This window comes from Alosa sapidissima, chromosome 13 (genome assembly GCF_018492685.1).
Source record: "Alosa sapidissima isolate fAloSap1 chromosome 13, fAloSap1.pri, whole genome shotgun sequence".
NCBI lineage: Eukaryota > Metazoa > Chordata > Actinopteri > Clupeiformes > Clupeidae > Alosa > Alosa sapidissima.
This window is the reverse complement of record NC_055969.1, coordinates 27,926,774-27,953,100: the sequence shown is the minus strand read 5'-3', so window position 1 is coordinate 27,953,100 and position 26,327 is coordinate 27,926,774. Positions and strand designations below refer to the sequence as shown.

At 40.7% G+C, this 26,327-nt stretch overlaps 2 protein-coding genes across 25 annotated transcripts in view; one reads left to right on the top strand and one right to left on the bottom strand.

Annotated features, from left to right (window-relative positions):
* mapk10 (mitogen-activated protein kinase 10) overlaps window positions 1-13,634 on the bottom strand; it is a 45,688-nt gene extending 32,054 nt beyond the window's left edge. For all 9 annotated transcript variants that reach the window (XM_042059610.1, XM_042059612.1, XM_042059606.1 and 6 more), the window contains exon 1: window positions 13,376-13,634. Coding sequence is in view for 7 of the 9 variants with exons in the window: in XM_042059606.1 (XP_041915540.1) it covers window positions 13,376-13,378 (3 nt within the window). In the remaining 2 variants the exon portion in view is untranslated. The remainder of the gene's footprint in view (window positions 1-13,375) is intronic.
* Window positions 13,635-22,797: 9,163 nt separating this feature from the next.
* Window positions 22,798-26,327, top strand: part of ptpn13 (protein tyrosine phosphatase non-receptor type 13) — a 57,301-nt gene continuing 53,771 nt past the window's right edge. For 10 of the 16 annotated variants that reach the window (XM_042058696.1, XM_042058697.1, XM_042058689.1 and 7 more), the window contains exon 1: window positions 22,799-23,200. The gene's annotated coding sequence lies outside the window, so the exon portion shown is untranslated. Of the gene's footprint in view, window positions 23,201-26,327 lie in introns of all 16 variants that reach the window. The other 6 variants (XM_042058695.1, XM_042058684.1, XM_042058685.1 and 3 more) reach the window with 2 other exon arrangements.

The following is a 26,327-nucleotide window of genomic DNA, read 5'->3' as shown; positions in this document are numbered from 1 at the left end:
AGGATGGGCAAGGCCAGATGGGCCCGATAGCAGAGAAAAAGATGGATGGTGAGCCCCAGGGTGGCTGTTGGTATTATAGTGCAGCCCTAAGCCCTTGGTGAGTGTAGGATGGATGTGGCCATAACAGCAGCAGTGGGCGTGAAGAGCACTTGATTTGCAGAGAAGAGCTTGAGCTGAGTATTGACGAGGCTGTCGATACCACCAGACGCCACCTTTAATAAAGAACTCCTACATCCCTGTCAACATGGAGATCCTCATGAGTCCACACACATGAGCTACACGAGTTGCATTCAGAGTCCAGGGCAAGGAAACGCTGATGCTATTTTTGTGTGATGTAGCCTACATACCGACCTCCAGGTATATACAGTATTACTTACATTACTGATTCATGTATGCATTCATGTATCCAAATTAGCAATAGCTGTCTGAAGTCTGTATGTAGATAGTTTGAGTGTCATCTTTCCTTTGAAGATACAGTAGTGTATCTGATATTTCTGAGATCTGGATTCTTAATTCCTATTTTTAATGAGCATGTTGAATGCATCCCTAACAGGGAAGATGCTATCCTTCAGATCCTCCTACTCATTCTTCATTTTTTGTAAAAGTACAGAAAAAGAAAAGAAAGTGGAGAAAAATCCACTTCATGCTTTTTAGATGTTAATTATGTTAACATAATATACCAAACATATTACCGGTACATTCCCAGATCCTCAGGCAGGCACCCCCATAGAAAATCCATTATTCATTTTCTTTAGATTAAAATATTAGTAGACTAAAATCAATAACTTCAAATAACAACTTCAAATAACATCAAGTTAGGAAGAGACTAGAACATTCTACTCTTATGGAGGATGGTATAATTACAGAGCCCTTGAGGAAATCCCAGTGTCCATATGGGACATGGTATCATCCGATGCACACGCTCCTGCCTGGGCCACACCTGACCCTGGCTGGTGCTGTGTTTGCCACACGCTGTGTTGCCGGCTGATTCCTAGCATGGGCTCCATTTTCCGCATGACTAATTGCCACCGTTCGCTCAGCCAATCAGCACCCTCTCATATGGCCCAGCTAGCGCTCAACAGCACATCTCATGAATATGCTAACGGGAGATGAGTGAGGGGAATGAGCAAAAGCATGCCATTGAAATGAACGGTAGGGTAGGAACGATAATCATCCGCTGACATATCCCGGCCATCTCTGATGCCTGCTCTGCCATGACTGACTCATTAGTTTGGGCTCTTCAGTTTTTTTTCCTCTCTGGTTATGAAATTGCTCATTTTTTTCCATCAGATGTGTCATAACCTGAAGACCTAGGGACAGCTTCAGCTGATAGGTAGAGAGGGGTTTTCAATTCAAGACAGGGATCTCTAGGTTTGTCACAAAGCAGAGCACAGTTGGATTTGAGTCAAACAACTGCTTTTGAATACAAAATTACAATTGCAATCATCTGGTGCGATGCCAATATCCAAGGAACCCTTGTTTTCACAGAAAATGTGCAAATATAAGGGGAGAAGAGCATCACTGTGGGACTGTAAATCTTTTCTGTAAATCATCAGCATTTTGCATATGAGAATATCCATATAAGAATGGTAGGATGGCGTAGTGGCATAGCATGCAGGTGAAGAGAAAGTAGCCAGAATGCAAATGCAAACAGTTCAAGCAAACACAGGATGGGGAGATAATGTTGTGACATCATAAATCATGACTTCAGCAATGGTGGGTGAAGGGGTCCAGTCTTATCCCGCAGTAAGTCCGTTTCCCCTACCATGAAAAGGTGTGTTAATCTTGGCCCTACAGTATATTCAGAGAGGAGCGCACAGTTCCAAATTGAGTCCTTGGGCATCGGTTAACAAATGAGCTTGTAACAAAGCGGCCTGTGGGGGTGGATGCTCTCCCATCTGCCCCCGTCGGCAGGCTGCCATCTTAGGGCTGTCAGCGTGAAGGCGTGGCTGAATTACTCCCAGGACACAGTGGAATCATAAAGCACAGCACAGCCCTATCAGGAACCAATCTGAGACCTGTCATTGAAGCTGAAGGGTCTGTCCACAGTGTGACACCAGACACACATGCTATGACTTTGGAACGTAGGTGGGGTTGGGTAGAGAAATAGATATGTGTCTAAAAGGTATTTTGTATTCTAAAATGTATGTTTCACATAATACTACTAATATAGCAGTAATAGCATTATTTAATGTTTACTTTTTTAATAATATTATTTAATGGTATTTTAATATAATCATTATTAGCTTGCTTGTTGTCTATGAGCCAAAGGTAACTGCTCATATCTGTTGCTGCTGTTGTTTGTTCACCTGCCAACACATACAAGTTCACATTAAACATACAGGTCCAAACAATACTTAAAAGACCCTATCCAGTATGAAATAATTAAATAATTACAAGCAATTTAAAATAGTTTAAAGATTGTGGCTCAACATAACAGGGTCAAAGCAACTGGCAAATATGTAATCGCTATACTAGTGATACAAATTTTAGAACCAATATTTCATCTTGGATATAGCCTGCATTGTGGAACTGTACGAAATGCTTTAATGTTCTTAATTTTTAAGCCAATTATTGGACAAAACATTGTAAGGCCCGTCTTTTGCCCAAACCTTATGCATTTCTAAAGAATGCCTTTTGCATTCAATTTACATGTGTGGATGCCTGTGTTTGATTTGTATTGTCTTAGCTGGCCATGGCCAAAGATCCCCAACACCCGCTCATGCATAAAGTGACCATTTGCTCCTTGTTCTGGCCCCTCTACTGAGAGGTAACTCAGTCCTGGGCCTACTTGATGTCTTATGGTGAGATAGGCCAACCTCATTATCATACAGTATTGCTCTGTAAATATGTGTTGTGAATAATACATTCATGTTTGATCTTGAATTAATACTTGTAATGTGGGCAACAGTCTAATCATGTTTTTATTACAATTGAACTTATCTGTGCATAGTTGTAGATTAAGAATTAAACTGTAGCATAAAGTTATGATATCCACCTGGGCCACACCCATCCACCTCAGACAACAAAGGCTCTGATGAGTTGGGGGTGGCCCAAGTGGATGATAAAAGTGGAGGCTCTGATGAGTTGGGGGTGGCCCAAGTGAATGATAAAAGTGGAGGCTCTGGTCCTCCAGGTCTCTTCTTATTTCCCATCTTGGGGCTTCTTTTCCCATCTTCTCTTCTTTTCCATCTTGGACCTCTTCTCTGGGTCTCTCTCTTTTCCCCCTTTCTCTCTCTCCCTCTCTCTGTCTATCTCTCTTTCCCTCTCCCCCTTTCTCTATCTCTGGGTTTGTATTGTTTTATCTGGTGTATCAGTCATCTCTAACTTGTCAAGTTTACCTCTGTGAATTGATTAAGTTTTCTTTGCTACCATTTGCTACTTTGTTACAGAAAAACATGTGAGTTTACTTTTACCTTCATCTGAAGTGATATTGATTACATTTTCCTTTTACTGCTTAATGCTAAATAAATTGTTAATATGCCTACCAATATATATCTTCAATTCTCGTAGTGTGCCATGCCATTCTCCTCCATAGCTGATAAACTAGTTACTTGGTAATTGATTGGTGATACAAATTATTAATCAAATGGAGTCAGATTAACAAGTATGTAATAACATCATTGCCATTTAACTCTTCACCCTATTTGTCCACAAAAGCTCTTTCAAGTGAGGAAATAGCTCGACATCTCTATGTTTCCGAGGCTATATATATATATAATTTCTGAGCGTCTTACAGCATCACAAAACTGTTTAAACTATTCATTATTGTTTGCCATAAATGGTTGATGAGTTCCCATATCTTCAATCTTTAGTGAATAAGTGAGGTGCTCCGTGGCTGTCATAAAGAACTAAACAAACCTTCCAACTAGAGTCAGCATTTCTCCCAAACTAAAGAAAACCTCTGTGAAAGTTTTAACTAAATTTTCAGGTTAAATGACGGAGGGTGGAAAAGGTCCTTTTTTGTTGACACCCAATTCCACCCCTCAGCCTTTCTGACACAACAGCCTGGGTTTCCTCTTTAGTGGATGCTTATTCAGCAAGCCAAACACACTTACAGCAAATGAACACACACACACACACACACACACACACACACACACACACACACACACACACACACACACACACACACACACACAAGAGCACTGTTTTCTCTCCATGAGCTGCCATTAAAACATGCTGACATACTGGAAAAATAAAGCACTCTATTTCAGATGCTGAGGTTATAGAGAAACAGTTATGATTAGACCACTAGTGTTTAAACCAATATTAGTGTTATTTTCAGGCTGATGCAAAACTAAATGAATGCATTCTTCAACTGAATAGGAGTGCTATCATAGAAAAGGAATGCAACAGATTCATCCACACCAGAATCATTTATACTACTACAGACAGCAAGTCTCACTGGATCTCATAAAGCAGATGGAACAGTATGGTGTCTCAAAAGACATCATGCTCATCCCACAATCCCCCCGAGAACACCACGGACTGATTGCAAAATGTTTACATCCATCTAAGAACTCAGCAGACACACTGTCTAGATTTGTTTCTTTTGACCTGACTCATTTCATTTGATTAGATTCTAGGGGATTAAGCTCCTCTATACACAGTGAGGTATATAAATATATGGACATATTTCTTACATAACCACTCAACAATGGAGTATAATCAAAGCTTTAAGTGAATGAAGTGTTGCACATAGCTACATCTATGTTCACAAAAGTGTTGTATTTGAAGACCACCCTGGTCATCCCTGGTCACCCTGGGTAGAGGAAAAAACTGGGGGAAAATTAAAGTCCACAATGTATCAGATGCATTAACTGGGAGCAGGTGCTTCACCGCAAAATACGTGGAAATGACTCACACTGTACTTTGACAAAAGCAGAAACCAACTGCACTGACCCTAATTAAAAACAGGCTTTGCCAAGGCACTTGCAAAACTCCTATACGTGCACTTATCACAGAGACTGATATGAGACTGATACTGATACTGTTTTCTATACCATGTTGAGAGACTCATAGAGAACAGAACAAGAGTTCACAAAGGACTGGCAAACAACCAGACAGAGATGCATTGATCATTTGTGTGCATTCCTACTAGCTACTGCATCCATAGCTGCATCCACAAACACCTGACCTCATAAATGCATCCACAAACACCTGACCTCATAACTGCATCCACAAACACCTGACCTAACTGCTGTGGGCTGCAAGTGGTGAAATCCCGAACATAATAATCCCAGGGGAATCCCGCTGAGAGCAGGATTAGTGTGGATTAAGAATGGGTTTCATTATGAATCTATACCCACCATTTTTTTGTCATTAAAAAACCACCCCAATGTTACAAGATTACTGTAATGCACCTAACAAACACAATTTGATTACAATTAGTGACCGACTTCTTGGGACTTTTAGGCTACTCCCTTTCCGCATCTGTTTGATGTGGAGGCACTGATGACAACATATTTCTCAGTGTCCCAGATTCACAGACATGCTGATAGGATATCAGTCATGAGGATGGACGCATGAGGACCAACCCTGCCACTGAGCTCTCCTCCAGAATTGGTGGAGGACTTCCTGAGATCAAAATGGACCGATTGTGGACTAGTCTTTTGTCAAAATGTTCTCTTTGTGGTCAATTCATTACTGGTCGAAAACCATCTTAATGGCTTAAAGAAATGTTTAAAATGCCTAAATATTCCTATTTCAATGTGATAGTGAGAGCGGTCAATTAGTGACTGACCAATCTACTCCCATTACATTTAAATGAAGAGAGGGGGAAAGATATGAAGAAGAGAGATAGGAGCTTTTAATGTTAATGAATCAGCCACACACACACACACACACACACACACACACACACACGACAAACATAAGATTCTGATGAAGCGAACGAGTGCAGCTCAGGCCCTCAGTATTCTGCTGTGGTCTGAGTGTGGCTAGGTAAGCAGTGGCAGAGAAATGAAAGAGAGAGGCTGCATGTGGCTTGTGATAAACACAAAAAAAGAGCCACAAAATATCCCCTTCAAACGAGGCATTGAAATCCAATTATCGATTTATGACCTCAGGGCTAGTCACACTAAATAGTGAATAGAATTTATTATTTGCAATTTTAACTGCTATAAGTTGCCATCAGTTATACCTCAATTATAACAATGTAACTGACAAGTCAGAGGCATTGTGATGGTCTTCAGAATGAATTGTCCAAGTGGTCAGTCACACATGCAACATAAAGATAACGAGGAGATGGCGGAGTCCGCTGCAATCCAGAGAAGACAAAGCACATAGGAGTGTAGGATCTTTTGTCCTTCAGTGAATTGATGTGTAGTCAGATATCCACCCAATTACAGTAGACACAACTTACAAAGATAGGTCAGTCTAATATCTTCTTCACACATATATTTTCTACATAGTCATATAAAAAAATAGGAGAATTTATAAAATAATAGAAGAAACCCATATGTTGTCACCTTTCAGTTGTCTAAAACAGATATTATATAGTGAAACATTAATAAAAACTTCTTCAAAACACATATTGTTAAAGACTGTAGTAACACAAGATGTGTCTGACCAGAGTGTCACAACATTAGACACATTGATATTAATATTGCAATATTACTACTGATCTATTAGGTTGTTGAAAGACAGCTTTTATGATGTCATGCCAATAAATCCTGACAGCTATAAGAACAAATAAATGTGTCAGAGATATTGTCTAATGTGTGATGAAATGTCTTGCTATGAACAAACAAGTTCAATTGATATGGACTCCCTGCACTGGCCCTATTCTTGCTTGCTTGAGATGCGCTTGCATTAGGATGAGCCAGAGATGTTCTTTAGGCCAATTTTAATTCTGTTGCTGTTGTCTGATGCTATCATTAGTACCGCAATCTCCGAGCCACCCTTTTAGTCTCATTTCCAAATCACATAACCCTATCTCTATCCGGCTCAACACGCAGCCGCCTCACTCTCCCCTATCCTGCGTAGTGCTACTTCATCCTTGCCCTGCATCATTCTTTTCACTGCTCTCACTCCCTCTCTCCCTCCCTCCCTCCCTCTCTCTCTCCCTCCCTCCCTCTCTCTCTCTCTCACCATCCTCTGCACCTCTTGTGCAGAGGAAAGCCGGCTGCAGCCAGTGCTGATCCCAAGGGAGAGCAGCAGCTATTTTAAATGATGATCCTATCCTTCTATTAGACTGTTGTACTTTCTTCAGAAGAACAGTGGCCATTGCTATGAAATGAGGGGTGGCCGCGTACCATTTGGATGCTAATTACGTTTTCTGCTGTGACAATTTGTGCCGCTTTCTCTTATTCTATGGCTCCTGCTTTCCTTTCCCCAGGATGATACAATGGCATGTGTTAATCAGTCTGGGATGCATTTGTGTGTGTACACCTCCCTCACTGTTCCTCTATCTCTCTCTTCCTTACCACTTCTCTCTCTCCCTCTGCTTTTCTGTCCTGCACCGGAGGCGAGCTCTAAGCCAGCTCACATGCATCACATGAATATGTCAGTGAATCTCCATTTGGCTCCGACCATCCTGTAGGCTGTAAAAGGGGCGTAATTCCTCATTTTTCACTACCTCTTTTGCTTTTTTTGTACTTTCTCTCTCTCCTGCTGCATCCCTTTCTCCTGCAACCCCCCCCCCCCCCTACCCATTTGCCCCATATCCTTTGTAAATGCTTCATTCAGCAGCTCAGTCTGCTGTTGTTGTTGCGTTAAGGTGGTGTGGTCGTCTCCCTCAACTGGGATTTTCAGTGCTGTTTCCATCTGTTCTGGGACAGGAGGTTTGGCTGAGAGAAGCAGGGCTGGCTTCAGTGAATATGTGTCCCGCTGGAGGGATAATCGATGAAAAGGTGGATCTTCCGCTTGGTTTTTTCCCCCCTGTCTGCTTGCATATAAACATAGATAAACGGTGGTGCATTTCGTAGCACACATGCTATTTCAGCAAGGCCCTTTGGTTGAGTCAATGCCATTTAATAAACAAATGAGGCTCTGGAGGTCATTGTGTTTTTTTCCCCTGCTGCGCATACTGTACCAGTAACTCTAATATGTGGCTGCTCAGCTGTGAATATCGTTTGGTGCTATTTACTGCAAGCCTGAAAATGTCACACTTGGAGAGTCTGTCCAAGTCTATGTCTCTCACACTGGTTTCCCTCTGTATCTCTTGCCCATTTTTAATCTTATTTCACTCTGCTAAGCTGATACATTGGATATGACCAAAACAAAGATGACATGCATGACCAATTATGCTCCTGCAAAATTGTTCAGATAAAGGGGATTACTTTGCTGTTTTAAAGGAAGAACCAATCAGTGGTTATTTACACTTGACACAATACTGTTTTGTTTCTTCTGATTTGCTTGTTTGGGTATATATTCCAATAGACACAAACACAGCCACAGCTTACCAAATCCTCATTAGAGCTGCATGACTCAATTAGGCTGTTTGGTGGATGAACAGAAACCGAAGGGGCTTTGAAAAAAGCTAAATTATTAACAAGAGGAAAACAAAGACAGGAACAGCTGTCATCACTGGCACGATCACAGAGGGGAACATTTACTCAAATGCTTAATGGTGATACTTAAAAACAGAAGGTACATTTCCCTCAAATGTCATAAACTTTAGACATCAGTATGACGAGTAATATTATGTGTTCAAATGAATACATGGTATAAGTACTCTGCGTACCTCTCTCTCTCCTTCTCCCTAGATGAAGACCCTATAGACCACTCAAGAAATGGTGCTGTGGTATGGAGACCAGCTGACTATGCAGTTTTCACTGAAGCTGGAATATGCTTAGCCATAATGACTCATTCAACCCATTTGAATTCATTCACAATCAACCCGCAACACTATGCTGGTTTCACCAAAGCCATGTCTATCTCATGCTATCCTGCTTGGTGGCGGTGGAGAAGAATGGATTCTAACCTCCCAAATTCCATGTTGGCATGAGTCCTACAGAGTGTTTGTGCCTATAAATGACTCTCCTGTTGTAGGCTACGTACATTTGAAAAGCTCCATAGAGAAGACATTTATCAAGCTGCCACATTATACCTGCTGTTTCTACAAATGCATCTTAGAGAAAGGAGTCAGAATTAGAATAAGAATAAGAACCAATGTATTTCTGACAAAGTAAAATAGCTTCTGAATTAAATATTTAAATGACATCCTATTACATTTTAATAAGGGCTTGTCTCGTTGTTCTGTCTGGACATGACTAACGTAAAGAGAGTTTATAAACTTCCTAAAATGTCACCTCCCGGGCACTTTGATTCAAAGAAACGTATCCCTCAAAACATCTGAGACATTGAGGCACAAAGGCAGTGACTGCAGATGTGCTGCACAGCCAGCCATCCTGTGGCTTTCAATCCGGATTAATACTTTCTTTTAAATCCTTTTGATGGATGCATGGATCGCTGTTCCACTCTTAATGAGTATTTGCTAGTGATCCTCAGGTCAGGACTAGACTCTGCTATGGCTTAGTATATCAGCTGGTAAGGTAGCTAAATAAACACACAAACATAGTTAAAATCCATTTATATAACACCCCGAATGGTCCACAGACTGTTTCCAGGGTTAGAATAATAACCAGCCTAAGATTATTTGCACCACATCCTCTCAGATAAACAGTTACAATCACTTCAAAGATAGCTTTGAAACAGAAAGGTAGCCAAAAATGCTTTCATTTTTTACTAAGCTACATGTCACCACCAAAAAACAGAGAATATGCCCGATTCACTTAGCTTGTCTAATCATATTATATTCATTTCACCCTCCATTCCTAAATATCAGGGGCTACAGTCAGAAAGACAGCCATTTTTCTGCAACCAGGGAGTCAGTAAAAGACAGTGCCGGAGGTCAGAGCACATCTAAAGAGGTCTGATAATAGAGAATAGAAAAACAATGTCAGTTGGTCATTGATGAGCAGAGCTAGTACTCCACCAGGCTCCTGGAGAGATGTCAAACAGTGAAGCTATCTAATTAAACTAACTGGACTACAGGAGCCATCACTGGACTAATGGATCTAGTTTTAGCTGAGGAGTTGGGTCCAGTGCTGAGGTCTGCTGCGAGAAGTGACAGTGAGCATTACACTGAGTGATATAATCCAACACAGCCTAGTGGAGCCCAGTGCCATGCTTGGATGGCAGTGCTGTGCTTAGTGCCTCAGGCTCCAACCACTCCCTAGCCACATAATTACTTTCCCATAATGACTGCAGCGTCCATGCTGCAGAAAGTGATATCAACCATCATATGGAGAGGGACAGGCGTCTGTGGTGGCACCAAAACCCTCTAACAGATTCATGCTTGAGGGGGTCCAATAAGTATTACTGTATGAGAAACAGAGAGGCATACTGATAGCTGATATTTGTGATCAAACATAGCCACGGTGTTTGCCATATGGGTGCAGTAAAGCCAAATGACTTCAAATCATCCAAAAGTTACATATTTTTCCATTTTCACATGAAAGTGCTATTACTGTTATCATTAGCGTGATTCATGAAGCACAGCTTCATTACATTTCAGTGGCCACTGATTATGCACAATTAGCAAAACAATCCAAAGGATTCCATTATCAAGAAGTTATTTAATACTGTGAAAACATATATCCCCTCTGTAGAAGATTTTATAACGATGCTAAGAGTTCTCCACAAATTGCTGACCCAAGCACTTCAGGCTTTCATCATTCATCACCCTTTCACCCAGGCAACACACCTTGTCTGTTCACCGTAGCCTGGAGTGGATCAGGATGAAATGGTGGGCGTCACAACAGGACACCTCAAGTTTATCATCCACACACACACACATCCACACATGCACACACACACGCACCCACACAAAAACACACACACACACAAACACACACACAAATACACACACACACACACACACACACACACACACTAACACGCACGCACACACAAACAAACACACACACACACACACAAACACACACACACACACATGGTTATAAAACATTCAAGAACTGTACAATCACTAGCACCTGTCAGAATTCTGAGCCAAATAATAAGAACCTATACAATGACCAAGACACTGCTACCAAACACCATGACGAAAAATGCTTAAGGTGGAAGGATATTAGAGGGCTATTTTATGTGAATTTGTTTGCAAATTATGAGCAGAACGAGTATTTAACTGGGTGTGCTGTCCAGAAAGACTTTTCACAGTGTAATCTGCTATGCTAGCTTTACTAAAGCTATTACATCATCTTTCAAAATGATATACAAACAAGTATATTGCATAACAAGCTTAGAAGAACTGTGAGCAGCATACTAAAGTCTACAAACTACAGCAACTACTAGATATAGGCCCTATGGTGCCACTTCAGAGAAAGCCTGTGGTACAGATGTAGCCAAAGAAAATAATCTCCCATGGAAGCCAAATGATCCTTATCAAATACAAAGCAATTCTGCAGCTGGACACATGCAATGCCATTTTAATTAATTAATAAAACTACATAAACAGAAGAATTATGACCTAAAGTGTGTATCAATGTGCTTGATTTGTATCGTTTTGTAATGTCAGAGGCTCAGTCTATTATTTTTGATAAATGGTCAGACATCACTAGTTCATAATAGGTGAAAATCAACTGAATTCTCCCAGTTACAATTACTGGTGCTACATAGGGGATTTGAGAGTTTATTGTGATTTGGTAATCCAACCATCTCTAGTGCAGGGAAATGGCCAATTACCTCCCATGAGACTCCTGAGAATCCTGGCCCAAGACAGGCCAGACAGCTGCAGCTAAAACCATGAATTCCAGATTCGTAACATATAGGCCTGCTGCCTGTAGTTGCTGCTGATTCTGAATGTAAACCTTTCACACCAATGGTCCAGCTATATTTTAATCTAAGAGTAAGGTTGCTCCAGTATGTTGTTGATTGAAATAAACATAAACTCCACAGCCTTTAGGCACACATACATATTTAGGTAGATGACAAAGACCTAGTACTCTTAAAACGTCATGTGGTACAATCTATCCCTTTCAGACAGGAGGAAAGCTAGGCTTATTATTCAAACACGACACAGGTACTTTTCTGCAAACTAGATTCACACGCAACATTACAAGACCTTCTGACCTACATTTACCATCATCGTTGACTTTCACATTGTCTCTCTACACTCATGGGGAAAGCAAATGACTCGGCATTGGTATGCCAATATTCTCCCAATTTTGGTGTTGTCTGCCCTGTTCACTGGTTTAACATGGTTTATAGCAAAGCAATAATCTTGATATCTATGCCCTAATATATTAAAGGCACCCAAAATATATCTACAATTATACAGAAAATGCCACATTATTTATAAGTGGGACTAAATGTTTATGATAAGAAACTGTAAAATATAAGGCACTTACTTTACTAAAAGGCACCTACTATGTGCATTAGAATGAATTTAGGTCTAAAATGGTGAAAAAGTTTTTCTGGGGTGATCTTAAATTGTCCAAAGTCAATGAATTCATGTAGGTTATCATCTTGTAGGTTACAATTGGTAGGCCACAGCTTTCCCTGAATATTTTGAGCATATATAACAATAACAGCCTCAGCCAGTTTGCACTCAGAGAGGCGCATCACCTGGCCCACTGCTTCTTATACAACATAGTAAATGCATATTGAAAGGCATTACAACTGCACACTAAACAATGCTATTCGAGAAATATTTTGACTTTATAATGACTGTAGCCTATATGTGACAGAGCATCCAAAAGCACCGCACAGCAACACAATAAATAGGCTACATGAAAAACAGGATTTTAGTAGCATCATGAAGGGAATGTGCACAAACTCATATGGCCATAACCTGGATAAGATACGTTCCACAAACAGTGTCATGCTTAAAGGAACACCTCATTGTAAGAAGCTTCTGGCCCAAATTAGATAGATGCGCAAAAACAAAAAAAAATGCAACCTATGTCTGCAGTATTTACCAAAATAGCCTACTCCGTACTTATCCACAAGTCTAAATTTCCCTCAGCCTGATATGGAATTGAATGTTTATAATAGCCACCTGCTGTCTTGATAAATTCTAGTGGCCCAATTTGGCTATGACCATTTGTTATGAAATTTGGGTGCAGGGACAAGAGCTGAAAACAAGAGTGCCCGATGTTCAGTCAGATTTGAGTCGTCAGGACATACAGCCATCCCAAATCACAGAAATGTTGCCTCATACTTGCTGCTTTGGAACAAATATAGCCTATATTTGGGGTCCATGGCCGTCACAACACACTTATTATTCTAGCTGTTCTTTACCATACTGCCGTGGCCATCGGTCGACTTCATTAACCTTCGCAGCGATCAATATGCATCACCCCACCCTTCAGCAGGTTCCCGCATCAACATCACACAACGAACCTACCATTCCGTGCCAGCTGACCACAATCCCAATCCGGTGACAGTCCTGTTCAAAACATCCCGACTACCGACATTTGCAGACCTCAGTGAGGCGTAATTTCACTTTACAACTGTAAAAAACAAGGAAGCACCGACTAATTAAAAGAGGTCTAATGCGGAGACTGCGATGCTGAATCACTCTTCGCTCACCGCCTTTCAACCATTGTGCGGGGAGATGCTGGCTGTACCATTGTGGAGCCGAGCAGAGGAGAGGTGGAAAAAGGGCTTAGGGAAATGGGTTGCTGTAGCAACAGAAAGGAGCACACGTGACGTCAAAGCCCACAGTCTCTTGTGAGAGAGAGAGAGAGAGAGAGAGAGAGAGAGAGCTGTAATCTTCTACCATCCGCGTTCTAGCCAGTAAAGAGCCGCGCTCACGGGCACATGACCAGCGTGCTTGTGGGAGGTGGGAGGAACAGCGATGTACGTGCCCGCCTCTCATCCTTGTCTTCCGAAAGATACTCTGGTTATACCCTGTAGTCTATGTGATACCATATTTCTCAGAGATGCATTTACTGCAAACACCATGGAGAGGTGAGATGAAGGCCTGTAGCTCGTGTTGTATTGGTGATGTATGTACGGGTGATGTATTTTTCTCCCTTGTTGGTTATGAATTTTATGTATTGCCCCATATACCTAAATGTTTTGATGTGGTATGCCAAACATTGGGTTGGTACATTCAGTCTGTAGTTTCAAGTGCAATTATCTTTGCAGCAATCTTTTGGGGCAGCAGCATCACTCAGTCAGAGCCAATTATACTAAAAAACTGAACAAGCTGACTATGGGCTGACAAGGCCAACAGGGCTGGCTCTGTGCTTGGAAGTAGGCTGGAGCCCCATAGAGTTGGTTGTTGAGAGAAGGACGTTGCAAAAACTGCTTAGTATTATAGACAGCACTTCACACCTGTTGCATAAACTACTAGTTAGACAGCAGCGTGTTCAGCTGGAGACCGCTTCAATCTCTCTGTGATGAGGAGCGCTAGAATATTGTACAGTGACTCCCCTATGTGCAGGGAGAGGAGAACAATATTCTGAGAGACAACGCACCATTTATATTTAGTTGCACAGAGACATAATATCCTTAACTCTATTTATTTTTTATTTGTTTGTGATTATGTAATATATTGATATTATTAATCACTGCTGTAACACCAAAGGCCCACCTTCAGAGATTAAGAAAGTTATCTGCAGTATCTATCTATCTATCTATCTATCTATCTATCTATCTATCTATCTACAAGTCCTGAATAATGGCTGATACACACATCTGAAAACTGAAAAAAAAAAAACACATTTTGACATCTTCAAGAAGACTCAACTACATCAACCATCCCCCAATTAGTCTTCTTGATACATTGTTTTACTGTCCATTCCATATGAATCCTTAGTATGATGATCCTTAGTATGAAATTTCATACAGCCCCATTTCCTAAAAAACATAAAACATAATAAAGAAAACAACATAATGTGATGATCTGCCAATCATAAACTCATATTTAGTTTCAAAAAGTACATCAAAATGGCATATAAAACAGATTAATTTGATGCCAGCAACATGTTTCAAAAATTTTGGGCCGGGGGCAACACAAGTCTGGAAAGGCTGGAGTTGTGTAATGCTATAAAAACACATGGATGCACATTTCACAACTGTTTACTGGCACCATGAACGGGTATAGAAAGCACCACAGTGGTTAGTCTCTCAGAAGTAAAGAAGTGTCAATCACTCGATTCTCGAGCACATTTGCTGGTGATATATAGTAATCTAACCTTGAAGGGAAGAAAATGTATTCTGAGAAAAAGGAAAATCTCATATAGAAATACATTTTTTTAACAAAAACAGGTCACCCACAATTATATGTACCCCTGCTTGTAATACCGTCTCAAGCCTCCCTTTGCCAATAAAACACCTCACAATATTATCCTATGACACCCAATAAAGTTGGAGAATACAAAGCAAGGGATTTAAGATAATTAATTTTTACAAAATCTCCCCAGATTGTCCAGATTCCTAGGTCCACACTTGTGCATTCTGCTCTTTGACTCACCCCACTGTTTTTCTATGGAGTTTAGATCAGGGGACAGGGGACAAATGGCCATGCATTGGGGCAGCCGTGGCCTACTAGTTAGAGCTTCGGCCTTGAAACTGAAGGGTTGCCGGTTCGATCCCTGACCAGTAGGAAAAATGTTGACGGGGGTGGTTGAGCACTGCTCTCCCATGCCCACATCCACGGCACTTGAGCAAGGCATCTAACCCCTCACTGCTCCCCGAGCGCCGCTGTAGCAGGCAGCTCACTGCTCTGGGTTAGTGTATGCTTCACCTCACTGTGTGTTCACTGTGTGCTGTGTGTATTTCACTAATTCACAGAAGGGATAAATGCACCAAATTTCCCTCAAAGGATCAAAAGAGTATCTATACTTAATTAAAAACAAACCTGTTTCTGTAGAGAAAATCATTATGGGCTCAGGAAATAAATCTGATAACCATAGTCTATGAGCACAGTGTGATGCTTCATCCATAAATGTTGGTTAAAACTCTACCATGCAAAGAAGAAACCATATTTAGACATGATCAAGAAATGCTGGCACCCTATCTGGGCCGGAGATCATAGATGGACAGAGGTGACATGAAAAACGGTCCTGTAGTTAGACTAATCAAAATGTGTCAATCTTTTTGAATATCATGGACTCCACATCCTCCAGACCATCCAACTTGCCAATACAGCACAGTTCAAAAGATAGCATATATGATGGTATAGAGATACATTACTGGGCTGCTTGTACATCTGGAGAAGTACCATTAATGCTGAATGATTATTACAGGTTCTGAACAAAATACGTCAGAGGCGCAAAGTTTAAAGAGGTTTAAGGCGTGTCCAGTTCACCTCCGCTAATTTAATGGCGTGATTTTGTGATCAAGCGCTAGGCGCAAAATGGTTGTCCTTATGTTTCTTAATCAGTCATGAGTGTGTTTTGGGCGTAACATCCTTAAAACCAATGAGAATGACATCTGATATTCCTTTTAAGAGCAATATCAAACAGCCCGTCAGTATTTTGAGGTTACTTGCTTTACTAAAACCTGTGTGTGACTAGCACACAGAGTATAGCCTACATGCATTCTGAAATCACCTATTATTTGAACTCATAGGTAAAATGAAACTAACTTCACCATGGTCTCATAGTGAATGGCAAAACAGTTCTACACAGTTATTTCACTACTGATTGACAAGGGGTTACAATCAAAAATGTAGCCTGAAAAAAGGAACACTTACCCCAATAATGTTCAAATGACTAAATAAAAATCCTAAGGATATTTATCCTGCAGAGGAGTTTTTTGGGACTGATTGCTAAGGGAAGGACTTGAATATTTTAGGGAAGGACTTAGAAAAATAATGTCAAACTGCATTCTGCACATATTACAACAGTATGGTTCAGTAGAGGAGTCCAAATGGCCTGCCAGCAGTCCAGATCTATAGCATTTGGTGCATCATGAAAAAAAAAACTATTTAAGAACGCCCCATATTGAAATCCTATATCCTGCAAGAATGGGAAAATATCTCATTATCAAAACTCCAGCTTAAAACTCCAGTTTGTTTAGAGATTGTTGTTACAGTAAAAGAAGATGCGAATCACTGGTAAATATTCCAATGCGCCAACTTTTCTTAGACGTGTTGTTGGCATCAAATTAAAAATTAACGTAAGTTTCCCAAAATGCAATAAAATCCATCTGTTCTAACAACTGATATGTTGTCTTTGTTCTGTTATCAATTGACTATATGGTTTACATGTTTTGCAAACTAGAAAATGGGATTGTACATTTTAGCTGCAGCTAGGCATACATCCATTCTGTCATGTCATCTACTCTATTTCTTTAAATAGAAAAATATTTGGAAATTGTGAAAAATGTGTTATTAAAGGTGCTCTAAGAGATGCCACACGTTTTTTTAGGCTAAGACATTTTATGTCACTTACTGCAAACATCACCTAACCAACCGCTAGCTGTCTGTGTCCTGAATACACAGTAAAAAACCGTGATCTCTGTGGACAGCCCAAGCTCCAAAAACGGCAACAAAAACAACCTGGGCAAACCTAGCCCATAAAAACATAAGAAACTGTTTCAGCAAATCACAGACAAGATGCGCGTTTAGGAGAGTTTCAATTGCATGGGAGCAGCACGGGAGGGAGGGGGAGGAAGTAGCTAGCTAGCTCTCTGTTTTGTTTGAAAGTCAACAGAAGTGACGTTACCCAGCATCGCTTAGAGCACCTTTAAAGAAATGGTGGACAAATGATGCAAACAGCAACCAATCATGAGTTAAACTGTGGACACTATTTGTGTTAGTTAATGCCCAGATTTAAATATAGTCTAATTGCATACGCTAACATGGGTGTCACTACACCTCTTTTGCTGGTATGCCAATACTGCTGTGCTCCGATACACCGATCTCACACTTGAGTTGAAACGAGGTCCTATATTTGGAATATTGGCAATGATGGAAAAAAATGATTTTTTCTAATTCACAATGTCAAAGCAACACAGGCATACATCTTGGATAGAGAGGGAGCTAAATGCTCGGCTACATTTGTTGGGAATAGAAGATCCCAACCAGGATGAAATGGTAAAGAAAGTGAGTAGAGAAAGTAAAGCAAGTAGAGATTGAGAGAAAGTCTGTGAAAAAGAGAATGAGAGGGTATTAGATAATAGATATGTAGAGAATAGATATAGAGGAGTAGATAATAGATATGTAGAGAATAGATATAGAGGAGTAGATAATAGATATGTAGAGAATAGATATAGAGGAGTAGATAATAGATATGTATGTAGAGAATAGATATAGAGGAGTAGATAATAGATATGTAGAGAATAGATATAGAGGAGTAGATAATAGATATGTAGTGAATAGATATAGAGGAGTAGATAATAGATATGTAGAGAATAGATATAGAGGAGTAGATAATAGATATGTAGAGAATAGATATAGAGGAGTAGATAATAGATATGTAGAGAATAGATATAGAGGAGTAGATAATAGATATGTAGTGAATAGATATAGAGGAGTAGAGAGAGGGGGGGGAATGGCATGCTTGGCTTCCGGTACTGAAGTCAGAAGGGGTGATACAGAGAAATAGAGAGCACAAGATTATAGAAAATAGAAGTATAAAATAATGAAGAGAATGAAAATGGATAAAAGGATAGAAAGATAGAAAATAGTAATACACAGAGATTGTGAGAGAAAGACAGGAGATAAGATAGAGAAAGAAAAAGAGAAGGGGGTTAAATGATTGGCTTTATATATTTTAGTTAAACATGAGAGGTGATACAGTGCAGAGGGCTAGATGGATAACAGAGTGAGTAGAGTAAAGATCTACAGAATGAGAAAAAATGGAATGATACAGAGTGTGTGAGAAAGATGAGTTGCAGACGGATAAGACAGATAGATAGATAGATAGATAGATATAGATAGATAGATAGATGATTGCAGGATTCCAACAGCCAATCAGATTGCATGATTCTGGGATCCAATCAGATTTCAGGATTCTGGGAGCCAATCAGATTGCAAGATTCCAACAGCCCATCAGAATACAGGTTTCCAACAGCCTATCAGATTGCAGGATTCTGGGAGCCAATCAGATTGCAGGATTCCAACAGCCAATCAGAATACAGGATTCCAACACCCAATTTAGAATACAGGATTCCAGGATCTAATCAGATTGCAGGATTCCGGGAGCCAATCAGAATACAGGATTCTGGGAGGCAATTAGATTGTAGGATTTTGGGAGCCAATCAGATTGCATGATTTTGGGAGCCAATCAGATTGCAGGATTCCAGGAGCCAATCAGAATGCAGGATTCCAACAGCCAATCAGATTGCAGGATTCCGGGAGCCAATCAAATCGCAGGATTCCAACAGCCAATCAAATTGCACGATTCCGGGAGCCAATCAGATTGCAGGTTTCTGGGAGAAAAGAAAATCGCAGGATTCCAACAGCCATTCGGATTACAGGATTCCCACAGCCAATCAGATTGCAGGATTCCTACAGCCAATCAGATTGCAGGATTCCCACAGCCAATCAGACTGCAGGATTCCCACAGACAATCAGATTGCAGGACTCCAACAGCCAATCAGAATAGAGGACCTGCAACATTTTTAAAAATGTAATGGGCTTGACATCACAGACAATTTCTGATTGTTCATTTAACTGTAAATGATTTCGCGAACACATAAAATGAGCTTGAAATGTTGATAGTTTGTAGGTTCTTTCAGTTAACCTATGAAGATATGCCTGACAACAAGGATTTTTAAAGATTCCTTTAGTGAACTGCATTATATTCAGCCCCACTGATGGGCCAACATGATATGTTAACTTTCTAAATGTGATACAAAACAATTGGACCAGGTGCAAATAGCAGTGGTAGTCCATATGTACAATCATAGGTAAACCAAAAGAGGGACTACCCTAATATGCACAATGCCTCACTGCAAGGCACCATGACACAGCATCATTGTCCAATTTTTTTTTTTTACAATAGGAACTGAAAATTGATTGAAGTAGAAGTGTTAAGTCTGATGATGTATTTAACATAGCATTATGCTACTGTAAATGACAGCCTACTTGTAATAAAACTCCATTAAGTGCTAGTATTACTGTAGTTGCAGTTTATAACCTAAAGTGTGTCACTTAAAACTATGCCTGCCAGACAATGTCTGTCATTCAGGAACTGTTTTGACTAACTTAATAAGATAATATTAAAGCGATAATATTAAGATAATTATTTAGCTTTTGAGAAACTGGATCTAGATGCACACCACACATTTTCACTTAATAGTGACTTAGTATTTGTACTAGTGTGGAATGTGGTGTAAGGGACAAAAACAGATCGGTTTGTTGAGAAACTGAGAAAACAATTACAAGAAACAATTTAGGACCTATTAACCCAATAAATGGAGATAAAACTCATTGCATCCCTGACAACAGAGAATTTTCCACTGTGATAGCCTCTCATGATGTGATAATTACTCATATACATTCCATATTCATTTCATAAAATGTACTTAAGAAACTACATAAACACTACAATGTCACATACCACTTGTCTGCCACAAAAAAGTAGCTTTAACATTGTCATGACATACCCAGCCCACTAGAGGGAGGAAAGTGCATCAGAAATGTCAGCAAAGCAGCCAAGGGAAGGAAGTACTTGAGGCAGAACAACTTCCTGAAAAAGGAGTTCTTTAAGAAATCAAGGGAAACTGATATTGAGGACAGATACTGTGGTCATGTGCATTTGACAACCTCAAGTAACCATATCTGATTTGCCGTAATTGGCAATGGTTAATGTAGTTGTCCTTACTTTGTTCTTTGTTTTATTGAAAATAGACAAAACATGGAATAGCATAGTATGTTATGTAGTTTGGGGGTCACTCAAGAGGCATTAAGCCAGTAAAGGTAGAGTTGGCAAATTGAACTGGCCAATGCCTTTTACATCATACCCTTTTAATGATTACAATATGTTCTCCAAGTACCCAACACAATGTTCAAAACAGTAGGCTATGCACATTAAAATGATACGTGTGAACTCATTTCATGTTATGTATTTTCTGCCAGTGGAGGGATTTTTAAGCATAAAACATATGGGACTAAAATAAACACATTAGATGTTTGTGGAAGACAATATCCCAAATATGATTTTCATGACATCGCTAATAGAAATGTGTCCTCCTGTCCTCAACATTTGTCTGTAAAACTGGCCCGTGAAGCTTGTGGTCAGAGAAATGTGTGCAGCTGGTGGAAAGGTCCACAAGATTAAACTTTGTCGAGATTTTTATTTTCGCTGAGAGAGCAAAATGGAGCAAGAACAGTAAAGGCCTGTTCAGCAGCTTACAACAGTCCAAATACAGACGTGCTATAGTTATTCCATTGCAGGTCTTCCGCTGAAACACTCTTTCAGCTACCTTTTTCTGGGAATCCATTTTCATGCGTTTTCCCTTGCTCTCCCCCTCTGAGCTGCTACAAAAGTGCAGTAGGAAGCACATTTGCAAAGCCAAAGCCAGCAATTACCAAACCCACCAATCTAGACAGGCCTCCTCCTCCCCCTCCCCTTTTCCTTCTCCCCTCTTCCTTCCGGCATCCCTGTGGAGGTTTTACTGACCTTGGCTCGTGGCCGAGTGTGTGCCGCCCAGACCCCAAGGGGCTTCCACCCCACTGTTGAGGCAGGGCCACTTGCCTTCAGTAGACACCTTCAGATACATGTGGTTTTCATGTGAAACTTTTGCACTCAGCTCTACAAAAGGCCTGAGGTTTGATACACAACCACACAAGGGAGAACTTCTTCCTCATCTCTCCCACTACTTGTACATTATACAGATCTGCGTACACCTAGCAAGAGATAAAGAGTGTTGTAAACTAAAGCTGTAAACTGAAGATATTGTGTGGGTTGAAGTGCACAAATAATAACAGTTATTGTTGTCTTACTAGTGCTGGGCTCACCCTTGGTGAAGAACTTTGACCGCTGGTGAAGTCGCGTTCACATTTACTGGTTGCCTCTTCTCCCCCTCCTCCCTCTCTCATTCTGAGGCCTAATGCAAAAAATGTTGTGGTCTGTGTTTTAAAATAGCGAGCATTCTGGGGCTCTGGATTATGTTTCTGAGAGAGAAACCGTTGAGGCTGGAGCTCAACAGCAAGCTGAGGGTGACATTTTGTTCCTCTGTACCCTACTATTTGTGGTGTGAAACTTCATTTTTCCCCTGTTAGTCATGTAATCGGTGTGGACACACCGCTTTATTGCAGGTCCTCTGTTTCCTTAAGCTTGCTTTGGGAGAATATCTTGTTAACTAATTTAACTTTAGTGTTGCATTTATCCTGAAATAATGAGTTGAATTTTTGAAAGGTTCACAGGCCTCAAGATTTAGTTTGGATGGGCCAAAAATATAAGAATACTCCATTTTTTCTCTCTAACCATTGCCCTCCCTAGACAACTAGTACTACCTTATATATGCCAGAAATCACTGCTTATCCTCAGTCCTGCTTAAAGTACATTTTACATTCCCACCCAGCTCTTCACATATTACATACAAATGTCCTGAAGGGGGAGAGTGAGACTCAATTGTTTTGCAATATTAATTTTGAGAAAGAACCTGCATGCTACTTGGAAAGATTGTTGATATTGTTGATAAATTGTTGGACTAAAAGTAATCGACCGGCTTGAAAACAGAGCGTGTGCGCCAATGCGCCGACCGGAACATTGTAATCTCCGCAAAACCATAGAGGCCTATACCTAACTATAACAACTTTTCGTGGTATTTTCCTCCCGGTAGAGGGTTTCTATAGTGACGCCTCTTGTTACTTATGTGACGGTTCCTGCTCGGCAGCACAGAGCCAATGAGCGGCGGTAGAAAGGTGTCTGGTTACTCCCAGTCAGCCCGGGCGAACAGACAGGAGAGAGTGCATTTCGGAGAATAATGGTTACTGTTCGTCAAATGAGAGACACAGAAATCGTTCTCTCACAGGTTTAATACGAATCAGTTTTACGGCATTAGCATAACTGTGTAAGCCTACTTTATTCCTTTTTTAGTTACCTGGATTCCCGCGGAGTTTGCATAATTTGGAAGTGATGGGAAACCGAATGGCCGAGGAGTAGTAGCGCTTGCGAAATAAACCTGTTGCCATTTCGACAATCCTGCCCTCCTGTTTTAAGATGTTTCATTGTGGATGTGATGCCATACCTACTTGCCTGTTGGCACTTTTCTAGTTGGAGCACCAGCCTGTACCTTGTGGAAGCTTAGTTTTCATAACTTCCAGGTAAGTTCGCCTAGTATATTGTAAACAAACAGTCTGGGAAGGGTAGCGTCTGTTTCAAGCGGTTCTGTTATAACTTTGGCTAAAAGAGTGGCGGCTAGCGTCGTTTCTCTAGGTGTAGTTTGATATCGTTTTGGAAAAGTTTTGAACAGAGACCGAAAAAAATCTGCCTTGAAAGTGAAAGAGAAGTGATTCCCAATTTAGACTTTGTTTAAAATAAGATATATTGAGCTGCAACAAAAGAAATGGATGCGCAATTCGGACTAGGAAGGAATGTCAGTGAACGTAGTAGAACGCGAGCCTCTGCAACAGTTTGAGAAGAAGGTATCGGTGGGGGAGAACAAAATATGCAGCTGCGCAACTTGAATTCGTGGCGCAGACTACATTTTAATGTGTGCTGTTTTGCTGTTTTGGTCGTCTGCACACCACGAAATGTAAAGTCTGTGCGTGTCCAGCGTTTCTGCTCCTCTTAATTTACCTGCACTGTGCGCAAAAGGAATTTGACTGACCATCAGTTTCTTCTAGTGGTGTAGTGAATTACTGGGATTTTTGAGAGTTTGTGTATCTTTTCCCTCAACATTAAAACTTGTGTATCTCTGTAGGCTAGTAGCACAGCATGTTGTCTGATACTCTATTCTAAGAAGTGTATTCTGGCCAAGATCAAGTGCAGACAGTCTTGAGATTGACATTGGTTCCAAGCTTCTGCAGAGCCAGTGCTAAGAGAGCCAGGGGTCAGTACATACCACCATGAAAAAAATACTCCCCACTTGATAATTCTGAGCATTTTAAACTACACAATAGGTTTCTGATAGGTTTATGCATTCAAAAAATTTCTGCATTTCAAGTGGACTCTCCTTGGGTTATAAGTATGTGTTATGATGGATAAGATAACTCTAAGATGTTGTTGCTGAAGTCTCATTTCAATATAATTGGTCAGTCTTGTTCTTAAGCATTGGCCAGAGGATGAATGATGGAGAGGTGAAACTCCGATAGCAAGACACATGCTGTGGTGCATGCTAGGCTTACAGTGGCCTTATGAAAACAGCCGACCCTTCACTGTCCAATGAAGTTCACCATACAGTGACCTACAATATTTATGCTGGAAGAATCAGATGAATCACTCATGCTTGTTGATCTAGAGATCCCAAACACATATCATTTGAACTCATCTCAGGCCCTCTTTATGTCTCTCCTCCAGTCCACATACGTGTTCTCAAACAAGCCCATTGTTTTTTTGGTCTCACCTCTGGAAACTCTTAGAAACTCTTAGTTAGAAAATGTTGGTGCCTGCCAGAAGTGCCAGTGATTAGTCCTGGGAACCTAGTAGTCTGCAGGATTGGAAGTGGCTTTAAAAGTGCACCAGAGTCAAATTCCTTGTTTGTATACGCAAACCTGGCCAATTAAACAAATTCTGATTCTATTCTAGGGGGCATCAGCTGAATTATCAATTACAATGGTGCATCAATTTTGGACTTTTTTTGGTTATGAGATAGGACAAAGATTAGTTTATTACAGTGAAACCAGTCCATGGCCAACATCATTTGAGAGAAGAAATGCCAAATCCACTGCTGATCTTTGTGGTGCAATGGTGTGCAATCCCACATTTTGGGTATACAGAGTTTTTCTGTTGTTGAAGATGAGACTTACACAGACAAATTGTAGGCTATATTTACCTGACAAACATGTCATTTATTACAGGTTGAGTCACAAAGCTTTGGAGATGTGAGCTCTGACCTCAGCACCAAAGCCAACCTGATGTGTAATAGAAATTTATGTCACGATTTGGAGAAGACAATCAATCTTATTTTGACACCAGGTATAGGCGTAAAGGCACCAGGTATAGTACTTATCCTGGCACAGCCAGTCGAATTCTATTCAGAATTTCCTGAACTCAAATTTTTGTGGGCAGGATTAATTCTGCTGGCTTCCAGGGCAGGCTAGGTAGGTAGCAGTATGCTTCAATGTATTTAAAAGGTAATAGGAAAGTTAAAAAAACATTGTAGATTGGGGCTCTGGGATCTTGACCTTGTCTGAAGGCTAATAATGGCACCACTGGGGTAAAAGGGGGTTTGGATGGAGGTGTGTGAATGTGTGTGTGTGTGTACGCACATGTGTGTTTGGGCAGGGTGGGTTCAATCAGTGAGGGAAAAAATGAGTGGTTTAGCAAAACCATGCACTGCATGTCACGGTCCTCATGGCAACTGGGTGATTAGCAGGAATGGGCGGGTGAGCTTAAGCCAATGAGGGTTTGGGCAAGAGCTCAGAGAGGAGAGAGGGGAGGGAGGATAGACCTGGCGAGGAATTGGCAGTGATAAACACACACCCAGGAGCCGTAGACCACATGAGAATGTGGAGAAAGTCTTCCCTGAAGCGACTTCTCTTTCTCACTCTCCCTTCCAGTCACTGGTTCAATGTAACAGAAAGCTCTCAAGGTTTCACTCCCACATGAAAGTGATGGTTAATGAAAACAAGTGGAATATTACTGTGAACAGTTGGAACACTGTTGTTGTCTTGTTGGTCTAGCTTCTTAGTCTTAGCAAAAATGCTTCATTATCTGGTTTGTGGAATGCAGTTGACTTCCTCATTTCCCTGCAATGATGCCACATTGTTTACACTATAAAGTACATGTAAGGGACAGGAATTACTTTGGAAAAAATACTCATAGCAAAACTGTTTACACTGGAAGTGCATTACATAACTGAAATATGACTGCCTCTGCTTGATGTGATACTACTCTCACATAATCAGTTCCTTATGTTCCCATATACCATTTTAGCATCCATGTGTCGTGGGGTCGAATTGATAGTTTGCTTGCAATAATTCTGGGAAAGAAGTTCAGGATGAGTGTGCTGCCATTTCACATTTCCTGGCCTGACTTTCCCCCTGAGAGATTTCCACCTCAGCTTGGCATTCTGCTGCTTATAGATGATTTTACCAGACGCAGCCTCAAGCTGAGCACTCAGACAAAATTACATTTTTTTGTGTGAGATGTTTGTGTCTAGCAGCTTTGAAACAATAGCTTGTTTTGACTTTTGCAAGAGACCCGTTGAATCCATGAATGTCAAAGACGTGAGGGAGAATGGAAAGCTCTACAGTGATGAGACCTTGTGTCAACGCAGCAGGTCCATGG